This window comes from Podarcis tiliguerta (assembly GCF_965153285.1).
Source record: "Podarcis tiliguerta genome assembly, chromosome: 10".
Taxonomy (NCBI): domain Eukaryota; kingdom Metazoa; phylum Chordata; class Lepidosauria; order Squamata; family Lacertidae; genus Podarcis; species Podarcis tiliguerta.
Genome location: NC_139543.1, coordinates 57,839,066 through 57,867,028, shown reverse-complemented (window position 1 = coordinate 57,867,028; position 27,963 = coordinate 57,839,066). Strand labels below are relative to the sequence as shown.

Here is a 27,963-nt window from a genome sequence, read left to right as displayed (position 1 = left end):
GCGAGTTCACCATAGAGCCTACCAGGGCCAGCACATCCATGAGGCAGACTGGGGCAAGTAGAATCCAAAGGGTGATTTTCAGTACACTTAACAAACTAGAGTTCCCAGGATTCTTGCGGGGGGGGGGGGCTGTTCATGTGCTTTAGATATGCAGTAACTGTATTGTGTTAGCCACAAGAGACGGTGAGCCCTGAGCACTAAACTTCTAATTATTTTCAGTACAATTTGGATCACTTTTGGATTCAATTTTTAATTTAATATTGGACCTCACCCTTCCGCCATCAAAATACTTTCTTGATCTCTATCAGAATGCCTTTCTGTCACTACATGTTTCTCTCTCTCTCACACACACACACACACACAAACACACACACACACATGAGAGTCTTGCTGCATCTTGGCAACTAACAGATATATTGCCGGCTGTAATGGACTAGAATCCACTTCATCAAGCATGTGAGTCTTATCCCCAACTGTGTATCACTTGGCCAATAGGCATACACATTTGGTTATTGGATGGAGGGGAAACCTACCTTTGTACATAGTAGGGCCAAATGGCCATGGGACAATTTGTGACGGTTCTATGCGAAGCTCCAGTGAATACAAGATAAGCACTAGAGTGCCCATTCATTCATAGCGAAATTAATTGGTGATAGCCATCTTCCCCTTGCTGAATAACTTGAACCGGCCAAACCTACTCAGCTAAGAAAATGACAAAGGAATACAGGCATTCAGGTTATTTTTATTATTTTTAAATCCAGGTTTAGGTTCCGTCCAAGTATCCAAAGTTTTGTTGTTTTCTTTATCTACAAGGAGGCAAAAGACAAACATGGGCTTAATCTGAAGTGACTCTGTGCACGTGACTTGCATTAAAGTTGATCGCTTTTGGGGAATCTGTGTTTGCATCTGGAAGTAGACGTCACTAGCTTAAAACGCAGCTAGGTCGTTCCTTTTCTCGGTTTGGATTGCAGCTGGTTTAGGGGGGAAACTCATCAAAATGTAGCATTTCATAAGAAACAACAGGATAGGCATGGATGGTGTCTACCATCATGTGCACACTGCTCCCTAAATTAGAGGTGAGAGTGCACTAGATGATGCAGAGTAAATGAGAGAACATACACAGCCCTGGGCCATATAGCCACTTAATATGGACAACAGAAATGTATTGCCACCTGACCTGCAACTGGCTCTAATTTCAAGGGCGGCCAATTAACAAATCACAAAAGAGGATATTGATTTGTACAAAGTATATGTACAGGAGCAAATTTAGAAATAGTTACTAAAATTTAAATATAAATACCTTCTCGCTGTGGAGAAGACTCGCGATCAGTCTACTCTCTAGGGGCTAAGTGTTGGTGGGCAACTCCAAGGGGCTGCCTGATCTCCCATATCATGATTCTTTATATTTAAGGCACACAGCCCTTCAAAGAGGACTTCTGTCACCCCAGCGGCTTTCTTATTCACAGTTCTCAGCAATGTAAACAGCTGTGGGGCCCTGTCTGAAACTTCCTTTCCTTCGTGCATCTGGGGTTCATTTGTACATTTCATTTCATTGTTCCTCATTTTGAAAAGTGTTTATCAGTTTTTCAGTCTGTTTCTCACAGTGGGAGAAAAAATAAGTACCTCAGCTCCAGGTCTGTAAGGTCAGATCTCCACCCGCAGTCCACTTGCTCTACCAGGGACAAGATCAAACTCTAGGTCAGCTTTCACCAACCTCTTGTCCTCATAGCTGTCAACCTTCCCCTTTTTTGCGGGAAATTCCCCTATTCCCGCTTCTATCCCGGATTGTTAGATATCCCGTAGACTGTCTCCGGGACAGGTGAGGCTGCTGATCCCTTATTTTTGAGGCTCCCCGGGACAGATGAGACTGAAGATCCCTTATTTTCGAGGCTTCTGATCCCTTATTTTCAAATCTGAAAGCTGACAGCTTGCCCTCCTGATGTTTTGGAATACATCAGAAGTTCAAAAACGCTGGAGGGCATCAGGTTGGTGAGCACTGGAGGGAATCATTTCGCTGTAAGCTGCTGTAACAGCTTTATGAGCCATTCCACGAATTTTTATTTAGTGCCATTTTCTTCAGATCCAAACGTTCTTTATTTCCATATTGCAGGTGTGTGCTGCGTCCTCCTATCGCTTAATTGCCATGTCAATTTCTCCATGAGGGTGACCTGCCACACTTGTTCATGACAGCCTCAGATTGTGTTCCTAGACACTGGGGGTGTTTAAGAATGACCGGGTGTGGGGCGGGGGGGAGGGGAGACTCCACTTGTAACATCTGAAGGGTTGTTTGCATTAGCCAAATGGATATACCCCTTAATAAGAAATAAAGTCTTTACACGAAATAGAGAAAATAATTTAGAAGGCAAAGGAAACAGAAGATGTAGTGAAATGATCAAAATATAGATACAGTTTTGAAAAGAAATGTATACAATAAAATTACATGTAGGCTTGGGTAAACAAAAATAAATATTTTACCGGGCATCGAAAACAGTATAACCAAGGTGCCTGCCTTAAACTGTACACTTTGCATAGATTGTGCACATTCTGAAAAACTGTGCATGTGTACAGATCAATAAACACCGGTTGTTCATGTGATGTGAACACCCATGATTGATTAGCTGAGGTACATACTAAGAATATTTAGGTATTTGCTTGTATACTAATTATTAGATACAGTTACCATCCCTCCTTTCCTCAAAGAAGCTCAAAATGGTGTACATGGTTCTCCCGCTTTTCTTCCTCACAACATCCCTGTGAGGTAGATTTTTCTAGTCCTAAGTCTGCGAGAGGAGGGGAGAATTAAGGGCAGATCTTGTGGCTGGTTCTTTAGTCCTTGCTTGCTTCAATTCATATCACCCCCCCCCCCTTTTAAAGTTCATTACATGGCTACAACGGGCAGCAAAACTGAGGTTGAGCTGTGTATGTTGTTGGTTTGTTTTTTGTTTTTTTTTTAAAGGAATCCCAAACCACAAATGCTCTGAGCCTCAGACTAAACACAGCCTGCTAGAGACAGGTATCAAAAATGGAGAGAGAAAGAGCCTTTCAATTCTCACCTATTTTAAAAGTATTCTGCTTGACTTGATGTCTCTGCTTCAGCAAGAAGTTAGGCCAGCCTCGTGTACAGCCAAAAGCAGTACAGTAAGCAGCTCTTTATTCAACAGCTGTCCTTGCTTGCCCTCAGCTTTCTGGAAGTTTACCCTTCGCAATTGAAATTTTCCACTCTGCAGCGAGATGGTGTGCTGTCCACTTCTAGGGAGGAATTATTCAGTGTGCAAAGATGTGGTATGGGAGGGATGAGCAATCTGTAACAATTATTATTATTGATTCTTCTGGGATCCCCATCACATAAGGGCGGAAGCTATGCTAATTGGGGAAGTTCAGAATGCTAACAGCAGAGGGTTCTGCAAAGAGTTAAAATGTGAATATATTGTTAACCTCTATCTGCGCTATGTGAAATCCCAGCATTTGTGTTTCCTGTGGGACAATAAGGCACAGTGGGATCTGTGGTGCCTTTAGGATATATGGTTTATTTATGCATATATATAACCTGAAGCCTAGATGGAGAGGAATTCTGAACATTGCCTCCCAAGTGGGGCTCTGCCCTGTTGGACATCATGGATAATTTCAGCCACAAAAGTTGGTGAGTGGGAAGCATCCACAAGCAGTGGTTTTGAACAAGCACTGGTCACGTTGTGACTGCTTGGTAGCAGCTTGGTAGCTCTCGTCACATGGAGAATTGGTCATGTGTGGTCTCTGAGCATGTGAAAAGATGAGCATTCCTGTGGCCCCAGTTCCATCTGTTTCTCAGCAGTATGGAAGTTGGCTCATCATGTGGCTGAAAGTACCATATGAGACACAGTTCACCGTCTACTGTGTGGCATTGGAAGCCACAGAGTTGCAAGTCAACTATAGACAGAAAATATGAAAAGAAAAGAAAATACGAAACATATTGCATACAAACATGTTAAATAGAAAAACAAAATGTAGTGTGGCAATATGAAAATCTTCCATCCAGACAAGATGTGCAAGTACTCTCACACTGTGATCCGAAACATGTTTACTCAGAAGTAAGCCCTACTGAAGTCAGTGAAGTTTACTTCACAGTAACAGTGCTTTGATTTTCTTCTGGCAGGGTGCTTATTTCTTTAACTAAAGCATGGCAAGCGGGAATTCATCAAGTAAAGCTAACATTGCATTTCATGCTCAAAGTTTCATTCATTGAAATGCTGTTTGTCGTGAAGCTGTCAAAAGCAGAGGAGCCCTGTCCAAAAAATATTTTAAAAGACAATCCTAGTTATTAAAGCTTTATTCCCATTTTATATAATTTCTGTTTTGAAAATGCATATGGCTCCCTTTCCATCTAAGAAGGCTGTTGTGATCATAAACTGGGCCAAATATATACAGTGACTTTCAGTGATTCCTCAGGATAGGTTAGGAAAGCAATAACACAAACTAGGAACAGCAGGGACTAGCACCTTAATAACCCACTATGGAGAATTAAATCTACCTGTGAAAAGGGCTCTCTCTCTGTCTCTCCTTTCTTTGTTTTGTTTAGAGTAGTTAGCTGGTTTTTATTATACTGTATTATGAAATGTCTTAAAATCTTATTTTAAAAAGAAAGAGAGTGAGAGAATTAAATCTGAGTAAGAGCTTTGCTACTAATAGATCAGTAGCAAAACAGAGCACAGGTGAAAAGCAATGTCATTCTCACCCTCTATCAGGGTTCCTTATTTGACATATTCCACCTGTCTTCTATTCCTAACTGATTGGGGAAAGAATGCTACTATTTTCATTGGTTCTCTTGACCTTACCCTGACTCCAGGACATCATCACAGTTCTTTAAAAGGGGAACTGTATGGGTGACTAGTGTGTTCTTTGGGTGGTTTTCCCCTACAGGTAAGAGGGTTGGTAAAAAGGGTTTGGGATTGTGATAGGTGTGCATGGTGCATTGTTTTGGAAGTGTGTCCCATTTGCTTTCTGTCTGTGAAGGTGTTTGCTGCCAGGCTCTGTATGGCTGTTGATCTTTTTTGGCTTATTTCTGGGGGAAAGAAAGGAAATATAAGTAAGCTGAGAGCAGCAGCTTCCGCTCTGCAGATGCAAAGCAAGAGAGCCAAGCCTAATTCTTTCCTAATGCTGTATAGTGGCAGTCTTTTGCAATGAGAACTTAAAAAGAAATGTAGGAAATTATAAATGTCTTAATAAGTGGTTATGTTGCAACACTTCCTTGTGCTAATGTGGTCCTTTATTTAAAAATAGTTCTTGCTGAGTTAATTGGAGCTTGGTAATAATATCTTAGTATGGTCACTTAGCACCCAGAAGTTCCAGGCACGAAGAGCAGTGTACCACAGGGCCTCCTGATGCAGCACCTGTGTGAATCAGTGTGCCTGTTCCCGCAAGGCACAAATGAAAGATGTCAGTAAAAATCCCCTCAAAAGTTATTCAGTATAAAGCTGTTTGTTACTTCTACGTGGTTCCTCTTTGCATTGGGTCAGTCTCTTTGACATCAAATACGTCCTCATAAACATGCCCACTTTTTATTTGGTGCTAGAATTGGCCGATACAGATCATTTCGTGATCCTGTCTCTTCTGCTGTTTTAGATGCTGCAGCCATTTTGTGTCATGCCACACCTTTGCAGCAGCCATTTTGTTCTATGCCCTATAGCAGCCATTTTGTGACTGGGGATCATGACACGTTCTCAAAGTTCCAGATGTGCCCAATGGCCCAAAAAGGTGCAGACACTATTAAGTGAGATGGACCAGCGTTCCAAGTTGCACAGACCTATTCGCATTTGGGGAATAGTCCTCTCCGCTTAAGAGAGAACTGGGGTGTCATCTTTTTCAGCATTGTAGTGATGGGTTTAGTGAGCTGCTAGCTACAAACATTTATGTTTTAGGAGTTTCACTTAAGTTCTTAAAGAGACAAGAGCCAAAACAGGACAGCCTTCCTAATTCAAATGAGTGACTTGTCTTGTTCAGTACTTGTTAGGCCAATGCAACTCTTCTGTGGCAAATTAACTGTTGACCTCCTTTTCCAGCTCTTGCTAGTTGCAGTGCCAAGTTATGTCTTCCAACAGTCAAGGAAATATGTCTTCCCATGACAAGGTGCAGGAGGCATCTGCACAGGAGGAGGTGAGTTCGGAAAAATGGGCTGTGAACAAGTCTATGCAATGAACAGCCTCCAAAATGCATTATTGCATGTTTTGTACAAAGTGTTTTAAACAACGAGTGTAGGTTAGTCCTAGCTCAAATTGGTTTTGCAGGGCTACACAGGTTGTATGTACCACACTCTGACGAAATATTTCCTCTCTGTGTAGAATGTCTTGAGAAGAGTAGTCAGCATGCCATTGGTTAGCTCTGCCTATGACATGGCTGCGAATGCCTACAACTCTACCAAGGGCAGCCACCCCTATGTGAAGTCCGTCTGTGATGCTGCCGAGAAGGGCATGAAGACCCTGAAAGAAGTGGCAGTCAGCACTGCTCAGCCTATCCTGACTAAACTTGAACCCCAGAGTAAGTCAAGGGCAGACTTCTAAGCAAGCTTGTCCAACAGTAGGCGAAATACTAGGGACAAAAATACCTATTGATGCAATGTCCATGGAGTAACTTCCTGCTTAATAAGTGGAGGTGGTTTGCATGTTCAGATTATATCGTGAGATATATTGCATGCATGGGTGTCCACAGGAATTTTTCCATGGGAGAAAAGGAAATGCTTTAAAATAAAATTAAATTGAGAACTGGGCTACCATTTCTAGCAACTGAGTAATGGTGAAATTCAGGTAGCCTGTGTCCTTGATACATCCTTCTGTGCTACTGGACTGGTAACTCTGTCACTGTGGGGCATGTTTGAATGTGTAACATCATGGAGAGCTCTTAGCTTTGAAAACTGGTGACATTGCCCTGGTTTCTGCGCCTGCCTTCTCTACTTATCCCAGCTGCATTCATGCAGTTCCCCATCCCTGGGGCAAGGCTTTCAAATTGCCCTTACAAATCTAGAAAGGTACTAGAATAATAAGGCCGGCCTCTTAAAGCTGCAACCCTCTAAAAACTGCAAAAGGTGTGTTTGTAGATGGGAAAGCTAAAGCTTGTGAAAATGAAGACTTGGAAATACATTGGGTTTTTCATATTGGCGTAGTAGAAAGCAATAAGATAAACATTTTCTGTCTTCGTAGTTGCAGCAGCAAATGAGTATGCTTCCCGGGGCTTGGATGCCCTGGAGGAGAAGCTGCCAATTCTTCAGATGTCAGCTGATAAGGTAAGCTGTGGTGCAGCTAGGTTGGGACCTTAGGAGCCAAAGTCCAGGGAGGCAGAGATAATGTCAGGCCTGTTTGCCATGGCCCTTATTAGCACCTGGGCATCCTCTTATTTCAAGAACATTTTCTAGTCAAGTAACATGTCAGCCCAAGTATGCACATGATTACATGTGCTTGCTCTTATTATTTTCACTTTCAATAAATATTATCCTTCCGTACAAGATAATGGCATGGTTCTGTTACATTGCCGGCGAGTATTTGTCTGGAAACGACGTGTGGTTTCTTGCTGCCTCGCAGGTTGCTTCCGACACCAAGGAGATGGTGTCGTCCAAAGTGGCAAGCGCTAAGGACGCCATTGCCGGCAAGCTGTCTGGCGTTGTAGGCCTGACGAAAGAAGCTGTGCAGGATGGTGTGGAAGCAACCAAGTCTGCTATTGGCCAGAGTCTGACCAACGTTATGGAATCCAGAATGGGCCAGATAGCTGTCAGTGGTGCTGAGGCAATGCTTGGCAGATCTGAAGACCTGATAGATGAATATCTCCCCATAACAGATGAAGAACTGGGTATGTAACTTAAAAATCAATGACCTTTCCTAAAAAAGTGTAAAGTCAAGGAGAAGCAGAGTTCAATGCCAGTTATGTAAATATATTGCAAGAGGTTTTAAAAAGCCATTCCAAACAGAAATGTTTTCATTACCTGCCTAAAATGCTAGAGAAGGGACTAGTCTTGCCTCCTTTGGGGGGGTGTTACCACAGAGAAGGCCCTGTTTCATGTTCCCATCAACCAAACTACTTTAGTTGGTAGGGCATCTAACAAGGCCTCTGAAGATCTCAACCTGCAGGCAGGTATATACAGAAGGAAACAGTCTTTCAGATATCTGTTCAATGGGTCAGTGTGTCTGGCTGTTCGCCATAAGGTTGATGGTTTGAGCCCACCCAGGGACACCCGTAGACAGGATTGTTGCATTGCAGGGGGTTGGACTACATAACCCTGGGGGGGGGGGGATCCCTTCCAACTCTACAGCTTTTTGATTCTATAAACTGGTTGGAAATCTGTTTCAGTGTGTAATTGTAATGGGATGGAATCCCCTTGACTCTTTCAAGCAGCAGGGCATTGGTGCAACGGCTGGTGTTTGGGGCGAGGGAAGGAGAGCAGCAGGGTTGCTTTTCAATCTCTCCCCATCTGACTTCAGTTTGGACAGGAAACCTCAAATGTAAAAGCCTGCAAGACATTGTGCAGTTATCTGGGGATTACTGTGTTGTTCATATCTTCATCATTGGGACCCGCATTGTACTCCCCTCCTCCAGATCTACAGCTGCATGCCTTGCACTGAACAATAGAAACTGTGCTATGGAAGATGTAGCTTTCCACTAGGCACCGAAATATGGTATTGTATGTGGGAGCGATTGGAAAACACACTTTGTGCACCAGCCCTTGCCTTCAAATGTGAATTTAGCAATCAATTCCTAGATTCCCTGCCATGGTACCCCTTCAAATGGGCAGTGAAACTTTCCTTCCCTACACATGATTCTACTAAAGGAGCATGAGACATCAAGGCTGCCCCCTGCTGAATCCACTGTGGTCTTCTCTTCCTTAGCTGAGATTACAGCAGCTGCAAAGGATGGCAATGTGGTTCCGGTGCAGCAGTGTGAGCAGCAGGAATATCTAGTGCGCTTGGGCTCCCTTTCAAGCAGACTCCGCCAAAGGGCCTACTTGCACGCTGTGGCGAAGATCAGGCGAGCCAGGCAAAGGATCCACGAGTCTCTCTCCCAGCTCCAGCAGATAATTCACATGGTATGAGCTTGGTCTCCCCTTTTAAGACTGTCCTGTGCCACTGCAAATCGCCCTTTTAATTATAGAAAAGCTCACGAGAAATCAAATATTTTAAAGCTGCAATTTCAGAGTCCATGTTTTCTTTAAATGGAATGGAATTTGACCATGATCTGACTCCCAAGGGGAACCTTGCTTAGTTTATGGTATTTGGGTGGGGGGACATTTGGCCCTCTAGATGTTGCTGAACCACAACTCCTGTCATGGCTATTGGCAATGACTTGGTGGGGCTGATGGGAATTGTAGTTCAGCAAGCATCTGGGAAGCTAGAGGTTTTCCACACCTGCACTATATGAACTTTGGCGCTTATATGCAAGGGATGCATAGTCCAGGTTATGTGATACTGGACCCTTTGGGAGTTTCCCAGATGCAAATTTGTGGCAAGCACTTATATGGGGCTTAAGGTGTGGGAAACCTGTAGCCCCTCCAGTGGTTTCTTAGACTACACATCCCATCATTCCTGACTAGGCTAAGCTCATAATTCATGGGTTCCCCATCCCTGAGCTGAGGAATGCTCTATTTTTTTTAAATAATATTTTATTAAATTTTTCCAAAACATTACAAAAAGAAAAAGAGAAAAAATAAAAAAATAAAAATAAAAAACAATTAAAAACAATTCAATCTTTCATAACATATCTTACATTCGCTTGTTTCCCGGACCTCCCCACACCTCCCCTCTTTGTATTCCAGTTCAATTTATTTATTCAGCAAATCCTTTCCCTCTTTACCTTTATCCTTATCTTGGTCTTTAATATATTATAACTTTAAATTTTCCCCTGTTAACAATCCATTTTTTCATATTCCTTCATAATATTATTACTAAAAACCCCTTAACCTCAATCCAACATCATTCTAACATTCATTAATTTTACAATATTTCTGTAGATAGTCTTTAAATTTCTTCCAATCTTCTTCCACCAACTGAGGAATGCTCTATTAGCTTTGTGTACACACACACACACACACACACACACACACATCTCTTTAGAAATCTCAAAGGGCCCTTGAAGGAATGAAGCTTACACTGATGTTTCCATCTGATGCCTTTTGATATTCTTCTGATTTGGATAACTTATCCAGAAAAGATGGGTGACAAATTGCAAGGCAGAACAAGGATGGGGAACCTCTGGTCCTCCAGATGTTCAGCTCTCTTCAGCCCCAGCTAGCATGGCCAACAGTCAAGGGCAAGTTGAGATGTGTTCCAGCAACACCAGGAGAGCCACAGTTTCCCCATCCATCATAGAGGGAGTTCCATAGATGGTATTGCTTCAACCTTGTTCCAACACACTTGGGTAAACGTATCCTGGGGAAAGTAGACTTGTTACATAATCTAGCATATTGTCACCAGCATAGTAGGAACCAGTATCTCCAAATTTCAGCCACTTGCCATTTGTTTCTATTAGCAAAAAGGGAGCCGAAAAAAACCACAAATCACACAAGCTCTATTTTTCCTATTTTGGCTTGAACAAAAAAAAAAAACCCTATAGTAACATAATTGGTTTTTTTAAAAGTGCTATGTAGCTTTTTGAATCAGAGGCCCAAGGAACCCATTCCTGACACCACACACAGAGATTTGTCCAGGGGGTGGGCACACTTTACCCAGCTTATTTGAATTTGGCCATGTTGACTACTTAGTTCCTGTTGAAAGTTAAACTAGTGTGTGTTGTTCCCCTCCAGATTGAATACATGAAACAAGGTGTGGGGCAGACCTTTCATGAGGGTGAAAAGAAGCTTAGCCAGATGTTGATCGAATGGAACAAGGCAAACCCAGAAGCAAAGGATAACAAAGATATGGTGCAGCTAGAGGTATGTCTTTGCACTGGTTTTGCCTGCCCCCGTTAGGAAATACGGCTTGTCAGTAATGGCTTGCTTGTCTCAACAGGTAGAAAGCCAAACCCTGACAATGTTTCAGTACCTGATCCATCGCCTGCAGACCGTTAGCCAAACCCTGGTGTCCAGCATCCAAGGATTCCCTTCTAGCCTGGAGGATAAGGTGCAGAAAGTCGGCCAAAGCACTGGAGAACTTCATGCTGCCGCTTCCACGGTCAGATCCTTCCAGGACCTCCCCAGCACCCTCCTGGCCCAGAGCCGCCAGACAGTGCAGAAAGCGCAAGAATACGTGGATGAGCTGCTGGAATATGTCACTCACAACACCCCTCTCTCCTGGCTGGTGGGGCCTTTCGTGCTCTCTGGCAAGCTGCCTGCTGAAGTTTCAGAACCAGCAGATTAAGGCAAGACCTCTTGCAACAAGCCTGCTATGCACTCTTTTTGCTCTAGATGTCAGCACTGTATTTCGATAACTTCGTGGCAGGTGAGCCCTGTACAGTGTAGAAGATGAGCATCTTTGTGCTGGCTGAACTCTCGGAATTGTAAATATCCAAAACAGTCACTTTATTTATTTAATATTTCAAAATGTTGTAGAGCAAAGCTGCTAATATTGAAGTGGTGGTAATGAAATAATGGTCAAAACCGGTATAGTTGGGAACCCTGCTGTCGCTGCCCCATAGGAACAATGCATGACTTGTAGTTGTCAAATCCTGTGAATTGTCTTGCTTTTTGGGGAAAGTGTTTAAAGAAGGCCAAATAAACACTGCTGCATTCCAACACCGGTCTCCAGTGTCTCTCTGGCTGCTGGGGACAAAACGAAGCCCAAATTTGTTTGCCAGGTGCTGCTGCAAGGTGCTCAGCAAACTGGGACATAATAAAACAAATGAGAGGGGTCTCTTCTAAAAGATTAGTGGCATGGCCTTTTGTAGAATATTGGTAGCCAGCTTGTGACTTACAAGCCACAGACAGCCTCCCATACTCCCCCCCCCCCCAACAGGGTGCCCTACTGCAGGTGGAAAGCAAAAATTGACGGACAGGTAGGCATTCCTGAACATGTGTAGGCCAGTCATGGCATGAGGCAGAGTCACACTTTAGAACATTACTTAAACCGCCGCTGCTTTGTTTGCGCTTGTTCAGGAGTGCCTAGGGCTGCGTTTAATGGTGGGAGGTGCAAGCCCATTGTACAGGATAGCCAATGTGTAGTGGAGGCTTGCCACCAGCACTTGGTACGCTTGGCAACTGCTGGGGCCTTGGCATCCTGGTAAGCTGACAGCTTCCCTGGCAACCATTTAAAATTTCCCACAATATCCCAGAGCTCCTGCTACAGCATTCTAGGCAACTGTCAATCACTATGAGCCATTTTTTTCGTAGTAAGCAACAAATATATTTTTTTATATATATATAATATTTTATTAAGATTTTTCAAAACATTACAAAGAAAAAAAGGGAAAAAAGAAAGGTACAAAAATAAAAAACCCATTAAAAACAGTTCAATCTTTCATAACTTATCTTACATGTAAGCAACAAATATAATACATAAATGGGCAACATAATACAATTTTAAATGGCAGCCTCCACTGTTTGTGTGTGTGTGTGTGTGTGTGTGTGCGCGCGCGCGTGTGTGTGCACACACACACATGTGCCATTCAAGTTTCCCACAATGCCTTTATTGAGTGTTCTGGGAAATTGAAAATGGCGACTTGTGGCTGAACACCTTTGCTGTCAAGTAGGCCCTGTGGCTGGGGAGTAGCATTGAAGGAGGAAACACATGGAGGCTACTTTGCCTAGAAGCCCTCACACCTGAAGATTACCCTGTAGCTAGGAGTATTGCACATATTCTATGCAAACTGCTTAGAGGTTATGGGTGGTTTATTTAACCAATTCTGTTAAACAGAAATAAATATCTCTCAGTTGGATATCAAAGCACCATGAGAAGATCCAGACACTCACAAAAATTAGGTACTTGGCCAACATCAATATGTGAGAGGAATTTACCTGGTTATTCACTGGGTTGTATTTTAATCCTGGTTTATTCCAGAGCCTCTTATCTTTTTACAATTAAAGATACCTATGGCTTTCACCCGGCCTGCATCCTCTAGTTCCTCAATGGGACCAGAGATGCAATCAACCAACAGAAGGCAAACCTATAAGATGGAATGTGAGCAAAAGATAAATAAATTAGGTTCACAGCTAGTCAGTTCCCATTTTGCAAAATAATGCACTTGAGTGTGAAACAACAATCAGGTGCAGTTTTCTAAGAACAAAGCTTAGTTATAACTCATTGGAAGAAATCTTTCTAATTAATGAGAACAACTTCATACTTGCCCAAATTCCTACCACTACAATGGATCATGTAAGGCAAGAATGGATAATCTGTGGACCTGCAGATGTTTTATTACAACTCAACATCATCCCTGACCTGGCAGGATCTCATGGGAGATAAACTCTTAACAGCATCCAAAAGGCCACAGGTTCCCCATCTCTGTTGCAGATGACCAAATGTGCTTATCAATCTCAACTTGCCAGGGTTGGAAAGTTCACAAGAGTTATGGCTTATGAGAGCCATATGGTTTCACACTCCAAAACACAGATGTGGATCCAAATGGAGACATCAAAGATGGCTTCCCCCGTATCACCCCTCACCTCCCATGTGCCCAGGAAATTTGTGATACTGGGCAGTGCCATCCCATTCTCAACTTGAGGGAAAAGCTCATCTCCAGCCTGTTGGAAGCAAAAGACCACACCAACAGTCTCCAAAACATTTGGTTTAGTTAGCATTAAAGATCTCTCCCATTTTATCCAGACACTTTAAAGCAGAGGTAGGAATCCTGTGGCCCTCCAGATGTTGGATTCCATCTCTGCTCTGTCAGCAGAAGCCAGAGCAAGGACTCAAAATAGCACAATGGGGCTTCCCCCCCCTCCACATGCCCTCTGCACCCTGCCCCCCAAAAAACCAAAAAGCACTCTGGAGGGATGATAGAATACAGTGGTGCCTCGCAAGACGAAATTAATTCGTTCTGCGAGTTTTTTCATTCTACGAGTTTTTTCGTCTTGCAAAGCACCAATGTGTATTGACGGTTTCCCATAGGAATGCATTGGAGGTTTTTTTAAAAAAGGCGCAAGACGTTTCGTCTTGCGAAGCAAGCCCATAGGGAAATCCGTCTTGCGAAGCAGCTCAGAAAACGAAAAACTCTTTCGTCTTGCGAGTTTTTCATCTTCTGAGGCATTCGTCTTGCGGGGCACCACTGTAGAATAGAATAGAATGATAGTGGAGGAGAGATTGAAATGCTCTCTTTAACACTATGTTGAATTCCACCCTAGGTCCACAAACAATTCATAATTATTATTTTTTAAATCCGTTGTTTGGATGTTTCCTTTACATTGAAACGAATGTAAGTTGCATGACTTGCATAAATGGTTACGCAAGTTATATAACTTGCACAACTTATTTACGTAAGTTATATAATTCGCATAGATTACATTCAATAGCGGACAGGAAGACTAAGACAGTAGTTCCTGGAAACGACATTGTAGCATAATGGAAACAGCACTGGTTACGATGAATGCAGATCAGAAAGGAAAATGCTGCCTTCTTGCATCCCTCATTGTCACCAGCTGTGCTCCTGGATCTGATCTGGGAGTGACTCCGGGGAAGGGAAGGCAGTCAGAACTAGCACTGGCATCGACAGTGACTTTACAAACTGTGACTTTAAGCATCTGTGTTTGAGCTTGCTTTTCCTTCCGCCCTTCTATTCCTTTTCCCTTGTGTATGTGTCATGTCGGGATGCGGGTGTCGCTGTGGATTAAACCACAGAGCCTAGGGGACTTGCCGATCAGAAGGTCGGCGGTTCGAATCCCCGCGACGGGGTGAGCTCCCGTTGCTCGGTCCCTGCTCCTGCCAACCTAGCAGTTCAAAAGCATGTCAAAGTGCAAGTAGATCAATAGTTACCACTCCGGCGGGACCGTAAACGGCATTTCCGTGCGCTGCTCTGGTTCACCAGAAGCGGCTTAGTCATTCTGGCCACATGACTCAGAAGCTGTACGCCGGCTCCCTTGGCCAGTAAAGCGAGATGAGCGCCGCAACCCCAGAATCGGCCATGACTGAACCTAATGGTCAGGGGTGCCTTTACCTTTACTTATGTGTCATCTCTGTTTAGAATGTGAACCTGGAGAACTGGTTTTTGTAAGCCATGCTGAGAATCTTTTTGGCTAAATGGCAGGGGAATAAATGCTGTAAATAAAGTGGTACCTCGGGTTACATACGCTTCAGGTTACAGACTCTGCTAACCCAGAAATAGTGCCTTGGGTTAAGAACTTTGCTTCAGAATGAGAACAGAAATCATGCTCTGGCGGCGCGGTGGCAGTGGGAGGCCCCATTAGCTAAAGCGGTGCTTCAGGTTAAGAACAGTTTCAGGTTAAGAACGGACCTCCAGAACAAATTAAGTACTTAACCCGAGGTACCACTGTAAATACACAGACACCCTTCTGGAGCCCATTCTCGTCTCTGAAGCACTCGGAGGTGTGCGGAACTGCCAAGCTGTTAGTATGTGGACATCTTTATTGACATTTTTGGCAGATGGGTGGGTCCAAGTGGAAAGGTTGGCACAGGTGGGTGAGAAGTTGTTCTTAAGCAGGAGCTGTGTGCCATTGCGGGAACTTTGCCGTGACACCACTCTCACCTAGATACACACTCTGCTCTCTGCCTCGCCCTCGCTGTGACACCCAGCTGCTGTATGGAGCCATAAGCAGGAGTGACCTTTTCAACCCTCTCGCACTGGAACATGCAGGGGCAATTCTAATTGGTCTCAGGGATCGTTAGAGCAGCCTGTGCATTTTTCAGTGGGAGTTGAACTGGAGTTTAACTTCTCAGCAGCCCGGCTTGGCCCTCACACAGCTGTTATGATTCAGCAGGATTCTTCAAGTGAATTTTATGCCACACTTTTATTTTTAACCCTTATTTATCTTTTGCCCTAAGAACAGGACTTTATTTCAGCTCCAGCACCTCTCAGGTGGGCACCATTGTCACTATAAGAGAACAAGGGAGGTGGTCACAGTGAGTTCTGGCACCTCTTTTTCTAGAAAAATAGTGCTGTCTAAGAATTTGATGCAAGCTGGCAGGCCTACAGTTATGACTTCCCCACGAAGAATTATGGGAAGTGTGGTTTGTTCAGTGTGCTGAGAGACGTTAGGAGACCCCTATTCCCCTCACAGTTACAGTTCCAAGTGGTTTAACCATCAATTCGTCTTCCCAAGGAACTCTGGGAATTGTAGTTCTCTGAGGGGAATAGGGGTCTCCTAACAACCCCAGCATCCTTAACAAGCTGAAGTTCCCAGGATTCTCTGGGGTGAGACATGACTGTTAAAGTGGCATAAATGTAAGACATGAGTGTGGCACTGCTGCATTAAGCAAGTATTCCTGATATTTTACAGCCTGTTTTTGCATCACTTTCCATACTGCAACATTTGGGTTGATAGGTTTGTTGCACAAGACCTCTGAATCAGAGCTGAACATAGCAACTATCTGGGAACACCCCTACTTCAGGGCTCAGGGTGAAAAACTTCAGCATAAATATCTGGTCTGCTGAGATGGGTTTTTGGGTGTTGACTATGAACCCTGATTTGATGTATTATTTACTCAGTTTGGGATGGTGGTGTTGCAAAATATGGGATTTGTCCTGCAAAACCCTGTCAACAACTGCACCAGTTTGGAGGGGGGTTCCAAGTTTGGGGGTTCATAGTCAATTAAGCTGCATTTTTCCATTGTCTTCTAACTGGTCGCCCAGCGAACTGGTGGAGACTGAATGAAAACAGCATGTAACCTCTGAGTTGATAGTGTGACAATGCCAAGTATTTGACGCCTCAGGGATCTATTATTATGTTGAGGTTCTGAGGGTTGTTTTTCATCTACCTTACATCAGCATCACTTCTCCTTTCCCCTGAGGAAGTAACTCTATAAGAGAAAAAGAGAGTTGTAGCCAACTCCACTTCTCTTCTCCAAAACTCTGGCAGAGTACATTTGCTTGCATATCAGATCAAAGCTGTAAAAAGATGACTCTGGACAAAAATTCCTACCTTAAGATGAGCGATGGAAACAAAATCCCTTTGATTGGGCTTGGTACCTATTGCCCTGATGAAGTAAGTCAACTTTCTTAAGGTTTTCTTTTTCTATCGCCTTTATGTGTATATAGGAAATTTGCTTTCTCTCAAACGGAAAGCCAACTGCAGTCTGAATAGGCCACCCTTTGTGATGGTTTTGCAGGGCCTCTCCCAAGGGTCAAACTACATGTCATTCCATGAAGATGTTTGAGTTTTACAACACAAATAGCTGCTGTTGGAGAGAGCCTGTTTAGTATCAGAGCCATGGTGGGCTGGGCGGAAAATGAGAGTTTAGCCCTTATCCCTACTCCACGGACCCTGGCAGCTTACCCATCCCAAGTTGCTATGTGCATCTCTCCTGATGCAAATAGCAATTTCACTGTGTGTGGAGAGGAATGATTTTTGTCACGTCTGTGGCTGACAAGGGTGTATGTGTGTGTGAATTTCTCCTGCCTGTCCACTATTGTCCCAGTCTGCAGGTATTTGTATGAATGAATTTATTATTTCGGTCACAGACCAGTTCCAGTTCACATACAGAATCAGGGAAGTCATGAAACACAATAGGGATACATTTAAATTTGCAGTTCGGTATAACAGGGACAGTACAGATATAGCAGCAATTAAAATATATAAATTAGATCTTACTAAAATGTAACCTGAAGTTGACAGGTATTTGTATTTGAAAAACCAGTTGCATTAAATGCAGTGATATATTTATTTCACATTGGTTTGCCATATATTTTGCAGAACGGACACTGCTACAGGTGCCTCATTCTACATTTGTAAGAAACCAATATTTTAGTGTGGCAGCACCCACATTTTGGAACTCCCAACCTATTGACACTGATATTAACCATTCTGTGGCCAGAATGCTTTTCAATTATGTGAAAATATTGTTTATATGGCTGCAACAAATCCTGGTCTAGCAGAGAAAAGAGATATTGTTTGAATTCCAAAACCAATATTTTTTAACGCTGCACAGCAATAGTGATTTACATTTATATCCTGAACCTCTCTTCCTTCATGGAACTCAAGGTGGCATAAATATATTTGCCAAGTGCTCTGCCATGCAGACACCGAAAAGATTCTGACTTGTTGAAGCTAAGCAAGATGGTAGCTTGCTGCATCACCACCCTTAGACAACGTGCGCTGGGAGAGAACCCAATTTTCTCAAATGCTTTGTATGTATATTATTGTCCACAGTGCCTTAAAATGACCATGGTTGGCATCCAATGCACTCATTCTATTAACACAAGGATTTGTGCTTGTGCGGTAGAACTTTTCCCATGTTAGGGTACAGCCCCATATTAGGGTACAACCCCATGGTGTTCCATGTGCAGTTGTTTTTCAATGCAAAAGTGGCACATGAGGAAACACAATCAAGTAACCCTCCTGCCAAAGCCAGTGAAACTTGCTGACGCTGTTGTTGTTTTAACCACCAGGTTCAAAAAAGCAAGTGTGAGGAGGCTATAAAGGTAGCCATTGAGCTTGGCTTCCGCCTTATCGATGGAGCCTTCATCTATGGGAATGAAGAGGAAATTGGACGAGGGATGAATGCAAAGATTGCAGATGGAACTGTGAAAAGGGATGAATTGTTTTACACTGGAAAGGTCAGTAAATATTAATTCCTGTAGTAGTTGGTTGATTGGTGGACAGGCTTTGCTTCTACCATCCTTTCCTAACAGCTAAGGCCATGGAAGTTCATTTATTCAACTCAGTGGTTTCCAAATTTTACTTCTTTCCTTTCCAAATCGACTTGACTCCTGAGGAATCCCTGTGTATTGTAGACATCTGTGGGAGCCATGAAGCCATGGCAAAGGCTTGTACTGCTGATTTAGGTGAAGCAGCATGTTCGTGCTTTGCAATGTATTAAGTACTGACCTTATATGGAGTTATGTCCCCGTCTGTAGTAATACCATATATGCAGTTGTGCAACAGAGGAATTTCAGAATGTGTTGCTTGTCATACATGCAACAACTGTTGAAATCCCTTCTCTATACAACTAACGAAGCTGCAAGAGCCTGCTTCGTTTTGTTTTTACTTGGCCGCCCAACAATACTCTGAGAACATAACTCAGGTCATTTCCAGACAACCTGTTTACTGAGCATTCATTTGGATTTGTTTGCAGGGAGGTTATGCAAGATCAAGGGCAAGCAATTGATATCCCACACTTTCTAGTGCACTTTCCTTGCTGCAAAAAGTTCAGTTTGTTTTTCTTAGAAGGAGATTTGCACCAGAGCAGCAGATCTACTTGAACTGTGCAAGCTAAATTTTGCAGTTTGCCACTGAATCCCAATTGCAAAACTCTGAAGATGCCCGTAGAGATATAGCCAACATTACACTGTGTCCACCCATTGAAATGGAATCTTCTTGATGGGCAAGCGGCCCGTTAGGGAAGGTTGTCCATCACTGGTTATCTTCTTGCTAAACTCCTAGGGCTCCTCCTGACCTATTTTATGAATATTCATCCTGTTTTGCTGTGCAAAAAGCTTAGGTTAGACTATTATCTGGTCTTTATCGAGCATTCATTCTGATGTCTTTCTGATGAGGTTATAAGGCAGGCATAGGCAAACTCAGCCCTCCAGATGTTTTGGGACTACAACTCCCATCATCCCTGACCACTGGTCCTGTTAGCTAGGGATCATGGGAGTTGTAGTCCCCAAACATCTGGAGGGCCGAGTTTGCCTATGCCTGTTATAAGGGAATGAGCACTTATCCTGATCTGCTCATGTGGTATTTACAAGTCTTTCTGTCAAGTATTTGTTCATCCGTGCATTTTCTCATTGCTTTCCTAACTACAAAAAGTACAGTGGTACCTTGGTTCTCAAAAGGCTTAGTTTTCGAACAAATCAGTTCCCGAACGCCGCAAACCCAGAAGTAAGTGTTCCAGTTTGCAAACGTTTTTAGGAAGCCAAATGTCCGATGCAGCTTCCGTTTGAGTGCAGGAAGCTCCTGCAGCCAATCAGAAGCCACACCTCGGCTTTTGAACAGTTTCAGGAGTCAAACAGACTCCCAGAACGGATTAAGTTCGAGAACCAAGGTACTACTGTAGATTTGATGCACCAGTGTGATAGAGTGCTTTAATCTGCTTTAATTAAAGTTCTGGCATGTGCTTGATTCCCACCCACAATACATTGGCAGTCTGGAAGTGCACCTGTTAAGTTTCCAGTGAAGCCAAGGTGTCTCAGAACCCAGTTTGAAAGCCATTGTTTTAAGAATGCTCTCTTAAATGAAAGTTAGACTATGGAAACTGCAACTGACTGGCCTCTTACCTATATGAAAAAAACCCAGTGTGTTCTCCTAATAATTTAGTCACATATAATTTTACAACTGGAAAACAAAACTCCCAGAGTCCTTTCCTTTGAGGCAATAAACGAGCACATTATGTATGCTCATTTAGTTTTAACTCTACCTGGGAAGATACAACCTTTGTGAAAAAGAAGCTATGATAACAGGCATACAGATTGGCAGAAATTTACCTGACACAATGGCCATTGAAATTAATTGGAGTGTGTCTATATGCTTCAGTAAGAACCATTGATTCTGAAGGTGACCTGTATCCATGTTTTACTGTTTGAAACCCTTTACAGCTTTGGGGCACCTTTCATCGCCCAGAACTTGTCCGGACAAGTGTGGAAGAATCTCTAAAGAAACTTAAGCTTGATTATATGGATCTCTTTCTTATTCACATGCCATTTCCTCTCAAGGTAATTCCTGCCCCCCCATCACTAGTTGATGAACCAAAATCAAACTTTCCTTCCTTGGTTGCTTGTAAAATCCTTATCTTAAAAAGAAGTAGTACAGTGGTGCCTCGCAAGACGAAAAGAATCCGTTCCGCGAGTCTCTTCGTCTTGCGGTTTTTTTCGTCTTGCGAAGCAAGCCCATTAGCGGCTTAGCGGCTTAGCGGGCTTAGCGGATCAGCTGATAAGCGGCTTAGCGGATCAGCTGATAAGCGGCTTAGCGGATCAGCTGATAAGCGGCTTAGCGGATCAGCTGTTAAGCGGCTTAGTGGCTTGGGAGGGGGGGGGGAGGAAAAAAACCCCGCAGGAACTCGCAAGACATTTTCGTCTTGCGAAGCAAGCCCATAGGAAATTCATTTTGCGAAGCACCTCCAAAACGGAAAACCCTTTCGTCTAGCGGGTTTTCCGTCTTGCGAGGCATTCGTCTTGCGGGGCACCACTGTATATATTAAGATGGATTTACTGCTAAGCGTACACATTAATTCTTTTGATCAGAAACATATTCAAATGCTGGGAGCAAAGTTTTGAATCATATGTAACTATCCTTCACACTTTAGGTGTTCTCAAAATCAAGGAAAAATAAGTAGGATATTTACCTACCCATGACTGCTGTCTTTAAAAGGAAAAGTTTTAGTGTAGAGATGACGTTGGCTCATATGACAACTGATTTATCAAGTGGTTAATGTTGTCTCCTCTGGTGGGCAGCAGTTCTCTAAAATCTCAGAGGCTTTATATTATTATTTTTTTAAAAAAACTTTCTTGAAGTCCTGTTACCAAAACCTTTTTAGCTGGATATACGGGAATTGAACTTGAGGGATGGGGGGAACTCCCACTAGTACCAATGGGAGTAAGACCACTCTGAGTAATAGCAATCCTAGAGTAGGATTTTCATTGAGACTGCTGTGCAGGCAGGAAAAGGTTACCCCTCACAGTACTCTAGTTAGAGCTAGTAGCTGTAAAAGTAACGACAATTGCAATAGAGTTAATTTGGTTCTCCGTCTAACTCTGATCAATTAAGTCATAAGTGTGCACTAAAGTGTAACCGTAATAACAGAGGAGTGTCTTTAAATATGTGATAAGTTGCATTCCCTCTCCAATTAGAAATTGCAGCCAGGAAAAGCCCCATTTGGACCACGAGGGGGGAGGACGCATAAAATAATCTACATCTGGAAACGTATCTAAACCTTGTTTGCAAATGTACAATAATAATCATAATCCACTAAATGTAAAAAAAGTCAATACTTTCATTTTGTTTAATCCGCTTTTACAATTGTTTCTTGATGACGTGTTGTTTCCAGACTGACATCACAAACCAGCAGATGTCTACTCAGAAATAAGTATCACTCTCAGGTAACTGTGTATGTGATAGCATGCTTAGTCATGCTTAGAGTCAACCTTTATAGGGGAAAGATGGGAAGTTAAGTACTTTAAATAGGTTTTTGGTGCTGTTGTTTCTATGTTGAGTAAATTTTTATTTTTATTTTTATTATTTTAAAGCCAGGAGCCGATCCACTACCAAAAGATGAAAGTGGAAAGCTGGTCTTCGATGACGTTGACTTGTGTCAAACCTGGGAGGTGTGTATCATCACAGTTGTGTAGCAACAGCAGGTAAAAGGTAAAGGTAAAGGGACCCCTGACCATTAGGTCCAGTCGTGGCCGACTCTGGGGTTGCAGCACTCATCTCGCTTTATTGGCCAAGGGAGCCGGCATATAGCTTCCGGGTCATGTGGCCAGCATGACTAAGCTGCTTCTGGCGAACGAGAGCAGTGCATGGAAACGCCATTTACCTTCACACCAGAGTGGTACCTATTTATCTACTTGCACTTTGATGTGCTTTTGAACTGCTAGGTTGGCAGGAGCAGGGAGGGACCGAGCAACGGGAGCTCATCCCGTTGTGGGGATTCGAACTGCTGACCTTCTGATCGGAAAGTCCTAGGCTCTGTGGTTTAACCCACATCGCCACCCGCATCCCTTAGCAACAGCAGGACAGTCCCTCAAATCAAAACTGTACACTTATTTCAGCAGCATAATTTATACAGCCTGCTTTGTTTATATACTTTCACCATCTTCTGCAGGCCATGGAATTATGTAAAGATGCAGGTCTGGTGAAGTCTATTGGTGTTTCCAACTTCAACCAGAGGCTTCTGGAAAAGATCTTGAACAAACCTGGCCTCAAGTACAAGCCTGTTCTCAACCAGGTATGATTCTTTAAAAATAAATAAATCACTGAACACGGGGAGTGAGATTGCATCAGTGGAAAGTGTGGATGTGGGTTCTGAATTCACAATAACCGGGGGCCCTGATCGTGCAGGAATCCTGGCCACAGTTGTATCCACATGGAGCTCTGTTCAAAAATTCTGCTAAATGCATGAAGCGCAGGGAACTTGAGAATGGATCCAGCAGGCAAAACCCCACTTCCCCGTTCCAGATGTTCAGGTCCATTCATAATGCTCTGTCTTCAAGAGTGACTTTGTTGTTTTGTAGCAAGACTGTAAAGACTGCTCATCTAGACTGTGCTTCTTACTCTTGGCTTGTGCACAAATTCTCTACCAGGTCGAATGCCACCCTTATCTCACGCAAGCCAAACTGCTGTCTTTCTGCAAATCAAAGGATATTGTCCTGGAAGCTTTCTCTGCTTTAGGATCACAGAGAGACGAGGCTTGGTAGGAAAAAACACTGAACTTTGATCATTTATTCCAGTATTGCAATGATTAGCCAATAATTAACCAACAACTGTAGGGAACCTTTGGCCCTGAAGATGTGGTTTGAGTTATAATCTCCCGTCAGCTGCAGCAAGCATGCCCAACGGCCAAGGATTATGCCAGTAGCAGCTCAGCCAAAGGTTCCCCATGCTTGTTCTAAAGCAGCAATCAAAGATCAGATAGGAAGGAGAAAAATGCACCATCAAAACCAGGAAGAATATCTGATCCAAGATAGCAAATGTGGGATCAGGGGAAGGGGCACAAAGGTAGCACCTAGTCATACAGCCATACAGAAATTAGGGGAAAGGAATGTGTGCTGAACAGGGGTAGATGAATCTGACAGTTTGGGTTTCTCCTTTTTCTTAAGTTCCGGTTTCCGCATCATTCCGCATCAAATTTAAAGTTTGCAAACTTTTTTTTTTTTTTAGAAAAAGTTCTCATGGAAATTTGACAGCATTTTGGTGTGCATTTCTGCTAATGCACACATTTCTGTTTGCAATTCTGTCCACCAGACCCAACCATTTTAAGCAGTGTGCACTAAATCCCTCTGGGATTTGCTTCTAAACTCCTTGCAGCTGCACCAAAGGAGGAAAGGAGCATATGAGTTCAGAGGGAGGCTATGCTCAGTCCCATTTCAACAAACCATGGTTTATCAGTATATGAATATGGCCAGTAAGACTGACGTGTCAATATGCATAGGATTGTGCTTTTGTTCCACTGTTCCTGCCCTCTGCACAGAACACCTGTTTGCAGGGTTCATTGGTTGGGTTCCTCCATACCAGATGATCTGGTCTAAAACAGCTTTATACTTACAGTGTCTAGATACTCTCAAATGTTGACTTGAATATGTCACAATATTGCTATTTAATGACACCTGAGGTTGCTTTCCTCTTGCAGGATGGACACAAGCACGCCAGTTCTGCGTGAGGAACCAGTACTGATTGACCTTGCTAAGAAGCACAGCCGAAGTCCAGCGCTCATTGCTTTGCGCTACCAGCTGCAGCGTGGCATTGTGGTTCTGGCCAAGAGTTTCACCCAAAAACACATTAAAGAAAACCTGCAGGTAAACCGGCAGTTTGCAGACGCAGTGAACCAAAGTCTAATGTGTACTGGTTTAGGTAAGACATTGAGTGTTCGTTCATACCTGCACTTTAAGTAGAATAACCTACCGCATACTGAACACAAACCAGTAACAGAGTTAAGTTGTGGGGTAAGCAATAGTGAAGATGGGGTCCATCTTACTCACAGGAGCTCAGCTGCGTAAGCAGAGTTGAATGGGAACCACTGATGTCTAAAACACGATGAATGCAGGTGAGATCAGTGAGAGATTCTGCAGGATAGGGGAGCCAATGTCTCCTCTTTCTGCCCAGTTTGCCTCAGCGCTTGAGCTTCAGAAAATCTAGAGCTTCTTTCCATATGAACCTACCCGGACCCCGAGATCATCTTCTGAGGCCCTTCTTCATGTGCCTCTTCCTTGAGAGGTCCGGAGGGTAGCAACATGAGAACGGGGCCTTCTCTGGAGTGACTCCCCATCAATGGAATGTACTCCCCAGGGAGGTTTGCCTGGTGCCTTCATTATACACCTTTAGGCACCAGGCAAAACGTTCTTTTTTAACTAGGCCTTTGGTTGATCATATTGACATCCAACACCCTTTTAGAATGTGGCTTTTTGGGGGAGAGGCGTTATTGGGTTATTGTTTTTGGTTTGGTTTTATACGTTGTGGTCTTGTTTGTGAACCGCTCTGAGACCTCCGGGTACAAGGCGGTGTATAAATTGAAATAATAATAATAATAATAATAATAATAATAATAATAATAATAGAGCCCTTGCTGACTATATGCAACCCTGTCTCCTCTGCTAGGTGTTTGATTTCCAGCTGCCTGAAGAGGACATGAAAACCCTCAATGGCATCAAAAGAAATGTTCGCTATATGAAACTGACAGGGTGAGTTGAAGGCGGCAAGGCAAGGGCACCTGTTGTTAGAGTTCAGCCTGATCCATATTGTCACACAGTGATACAGGTGGGCATTTGAGAAGCCCACATGTGGAGGCAGCTCCTGGTGGGAATTAGGTGTTTGTGGTTGCAGCCAGAGCACTACCCGTTCCTTGTTGCCCTGGGGAGGGTGTGGTAGCACCCCTGACAATTTGGTGGGGGTGAAGGGTCAAGGGGAAGTGGGGTGGGGACACACATACAAGCTGCACACAAGGGGCAGGACGTCAGACTGGTGCTCAAAAGACGCAATTGATTACACCCAACACATTTCAAGAACGATTGCCCTCCAAACCAAAAGGTCTTCATGTGCCTTACTCTGGTATGCCAGTTAAAACAGCTCAGTAATGGCACACCGTTATTTCCCCTTTTTGCTACTAAAGACTAAGGGCCTAAGTACAGTGGTACCTCGGGTTACAGATGCTTCAGGTCACAGACGCTTCAGGTTACAGACTCCGCTAAGCCAGAAATAGTACCTCGGGTTAAGAACTTTGCTTCAGGATGAGAACAGAAATTATGTGGTGGCAGCAGGAGGCTCCATTAGCTAAAGTGGTACCTCAGGTTAAGAACAGCTTCAGGTTAAGAACGGACCTCCAGAACAAATTAAGTTCTTAACCTGAGGTACAACTGTATGTGTTCCCTATTGAGACAGTCAAGTAGAACCAGGGCCGGCCCTACTGTTAGGCAAAGTGTGCTTCAGCTGGTGCATCAACCACTTTTCTCCTCACTTTCCACAGGGAAAAGAGAGTAAATTCCACATTCAAATGTCCAGTGTGGAAGCCCCCTCCCGGCCAGCCCCCTCCCCAACTGATTCTTCTGAGCACCCTGCCCGTCTCCTTCTGTTGGAGGGCAGAGCTGTGTGCTTCACATGGCTGTCCTGCACCCATATAACTAGCCTGCTGCCCTCAGTTGTGGTGATGGACACTCAGGTTTGGTGAAGGGCACTGTGTTGCTGCCAATCTAGGTGTAAGTTTTGATTGTCATTCCAGCTGGCTTCTGTATATGAAATGTGCACCATCTTGCAATTTTCCTCAGGCAAGCAAATTGTGGTGGGCTGGCCCAAGGATGACAATCCTGAGATAGATAGCAAACCCACCAGCAAACAGTAAGGGAATTGTAGTTCTCCGAGGGTAAACTCCAGTGGCTAGGCTTCATGTGCTTTAAATGTGTTGGATATTCCTTCTGGAAAAAGGGACGCGGGTGGCGCTGTGGGTTAAAGCCTCAGCACCTAGGACTTGCCGATCGAAAGGTCGGTGGTTCAAATCCCCGCGGCGGGGTGCGCTCCCGTCGTTCGGTCCCAGCGCCTGCCAACCTAGCAGTTCGAAAGCACCCCCGGGTGCAAGTAGATAAATAGGGACCGCTTACCAGCGGGAAGGTAAACAGCATTTCCGTGTGCTGCTCTGGTGCTGGCTTGCCAGATGCAGCTTGTCACGCTGGCCACGTGACCCGGAAGTGTCTGCGGACAGTGCTGGCTCCCGGCCTCCTTGAGTGAGATGGGCGCACAACCCTAGAGTCTGGCAAGACTGGCCCGTACGGGCAGGGGTACCTTTACCTTTACCTTTATTCCTTCTGAAACCTGAATCTCACCCATTCTTTCTCCTTGTAATTTAGAAGCTCCATTGATTATTATTTTTCAGATTTGCTTCCCATCCTAACTATACATTTGGAGATGAATAAAACCCTTTGACTGATTCCATACTCGATGCTGTTCTCTACCTTCAACAGATGAATCTACCATACACATTTTTCTTTGCAATTTTGCCTGAAATAAAGCATTTTTGCATGGTGTTTTCACTAATATATGCTCTTTAATGCATACAGTCGTACCTCGTTTTGTGGCCGGGATCCATTCTGGAGCCCCAGACACTAGCCGAAAAGGATGCAGGGCAAATCATGGAGCAGTTTGCGCTTCTCCACATGTGCAAAGTGTAATTTAGCTCTTCTGCGCATGCGCAAGCGGCAAACCCAGAAGTAGCCCATTCTAGTACTTCCGGGTTTGCCGCGGACATTTGCCAGAATGGACACTAGACAAGGCGGACATTCGCAGAGGTATTACTGTACTTTACCCCAGAATATTCATTTCTGCAATTATTCTGTAGCTGATCAACTGCATCACACATACAGAGAATTGCCACTTTCTTTTGGATAACTGTATTTCGATTCGCATATTGGCTCAAGAAGTGTGAGCTGTGTAGTTTCTCATTCAAATGTGAACAAAACTGAACTCCTCCATCCGTAGTTCTCCCTAATGTGTCAAATAGCAGTTTCAAGGGGGGTGATTTGTATATTGAAAATAGCACAAGCCGGGGGGAAGGATTAACCTTCATAAAAAGAAGCAGCTGCATAGCCTGAGATTTATTGTCAAGATGAAATAACTTCAGAAAATAAGAAGAGCCTGCTGAATTCAGCCAGTAGCCGATCTAGTCCAGCATCCTGTTCCCACATTGGCCAAGCAGATGCCTGTGGGAAGCAGCACATGAGGGGAAACTTCTAAATTACAAAGTCATAGCTTCCACTTCTGAGGAAGGG

The 27,963-nt window shown here is 43.7% G+C and overlaps 2 protein-coding genes across 11 annotated transcripts; both read left to right on the top strand.

Moving 5' to 3' along the window:
• Positions 1-454: 454 nt before the first annotated feature.
• On the top strand, positions 455-11,683 carry LOC310659138 (perilipin-3-like). 9 transcript variants are annotated; one of them, XR_014502649.1, is made up of 9 exons: positions 5,200-5,730; positions 6,036-6,129; positions 6,315-6,510; positions 7,170-7,252; positions 7,548-7,812; positions 8,847-9,043; positions 10,757-10,885; positions 10,962-11,556; positions 11,587-11,683. XR_014502649.1 is itself a non-coding variant. In XM_083402297.1 (8 exons), exons 2-8 carry the CDS (start codon positions 6,061-6,063, stop codon positions 11,307-11,309), a joined length of 1,287 nt encoding a protein of 428 aa, XP_083258423.1. In that variant the 5' UTR covers positions 455-735; positions 6,036-6,060; the 3' UTR covers positions 11,310-11,683. The 9 variants fall into 9 exon arrangements, 8 of the variants coding, with proteins under 8 accessions (XP_083258423.1, XP_083258422.1, XP_083258419.1 ...); XM_083402297.1 differs by lacking the exon at positions 5,200-5,730 and adding an exon at positions 455-735 and having other exon boundaries at positions 10,962-11,683; XM_083402296.1 differs by lacking the exon at positions 5,200-5,730 and adding an exon at positions 1,936-2,110 and having other exon boundaries at positions 10,962-11,683.
• A 5,205-nt stretch (positions 11,684-16,888) lies between these two features.
• Positions 16,889-27,232, top strand: LOC310659181 (estradiol 17 beta-dehydrogenase 5-like). 2 transcript variants are annotated; one of them, XM_083402387.1, is made up of 9 exons: positions 16,889-17,041; positions 18,445-18,612; positions 20,593-20,709; positions 22,240-22,317; positions 22,818-22,940; positions 23,296-23,405; positions 24,342-24,507; positions 25,307-25,389; positions 27,072-27,232. In XM_083402387.1, the coding sequence occupies exons 1-9, from the start codon at positions 16,955-16,957 to the stop codon at positions 27,109-27,111; spliced, it is 972 nt and encodes a 323-aa protein (XP_083258513.1). In that variant the 5' UTR covers positions 16,889-16,954; the 3' UTR covers positions 27,112-27,232. The 2 variants fall into 2 exon arrangements, with proteins under 2 accessions (XP_083258513.1, XP_083258514.1); XM_083402388.1 differs by lacking the exon at positions 20,593-20,709.
• Positions 27,233-27,963: the final 731 nt, after the last annotated feature.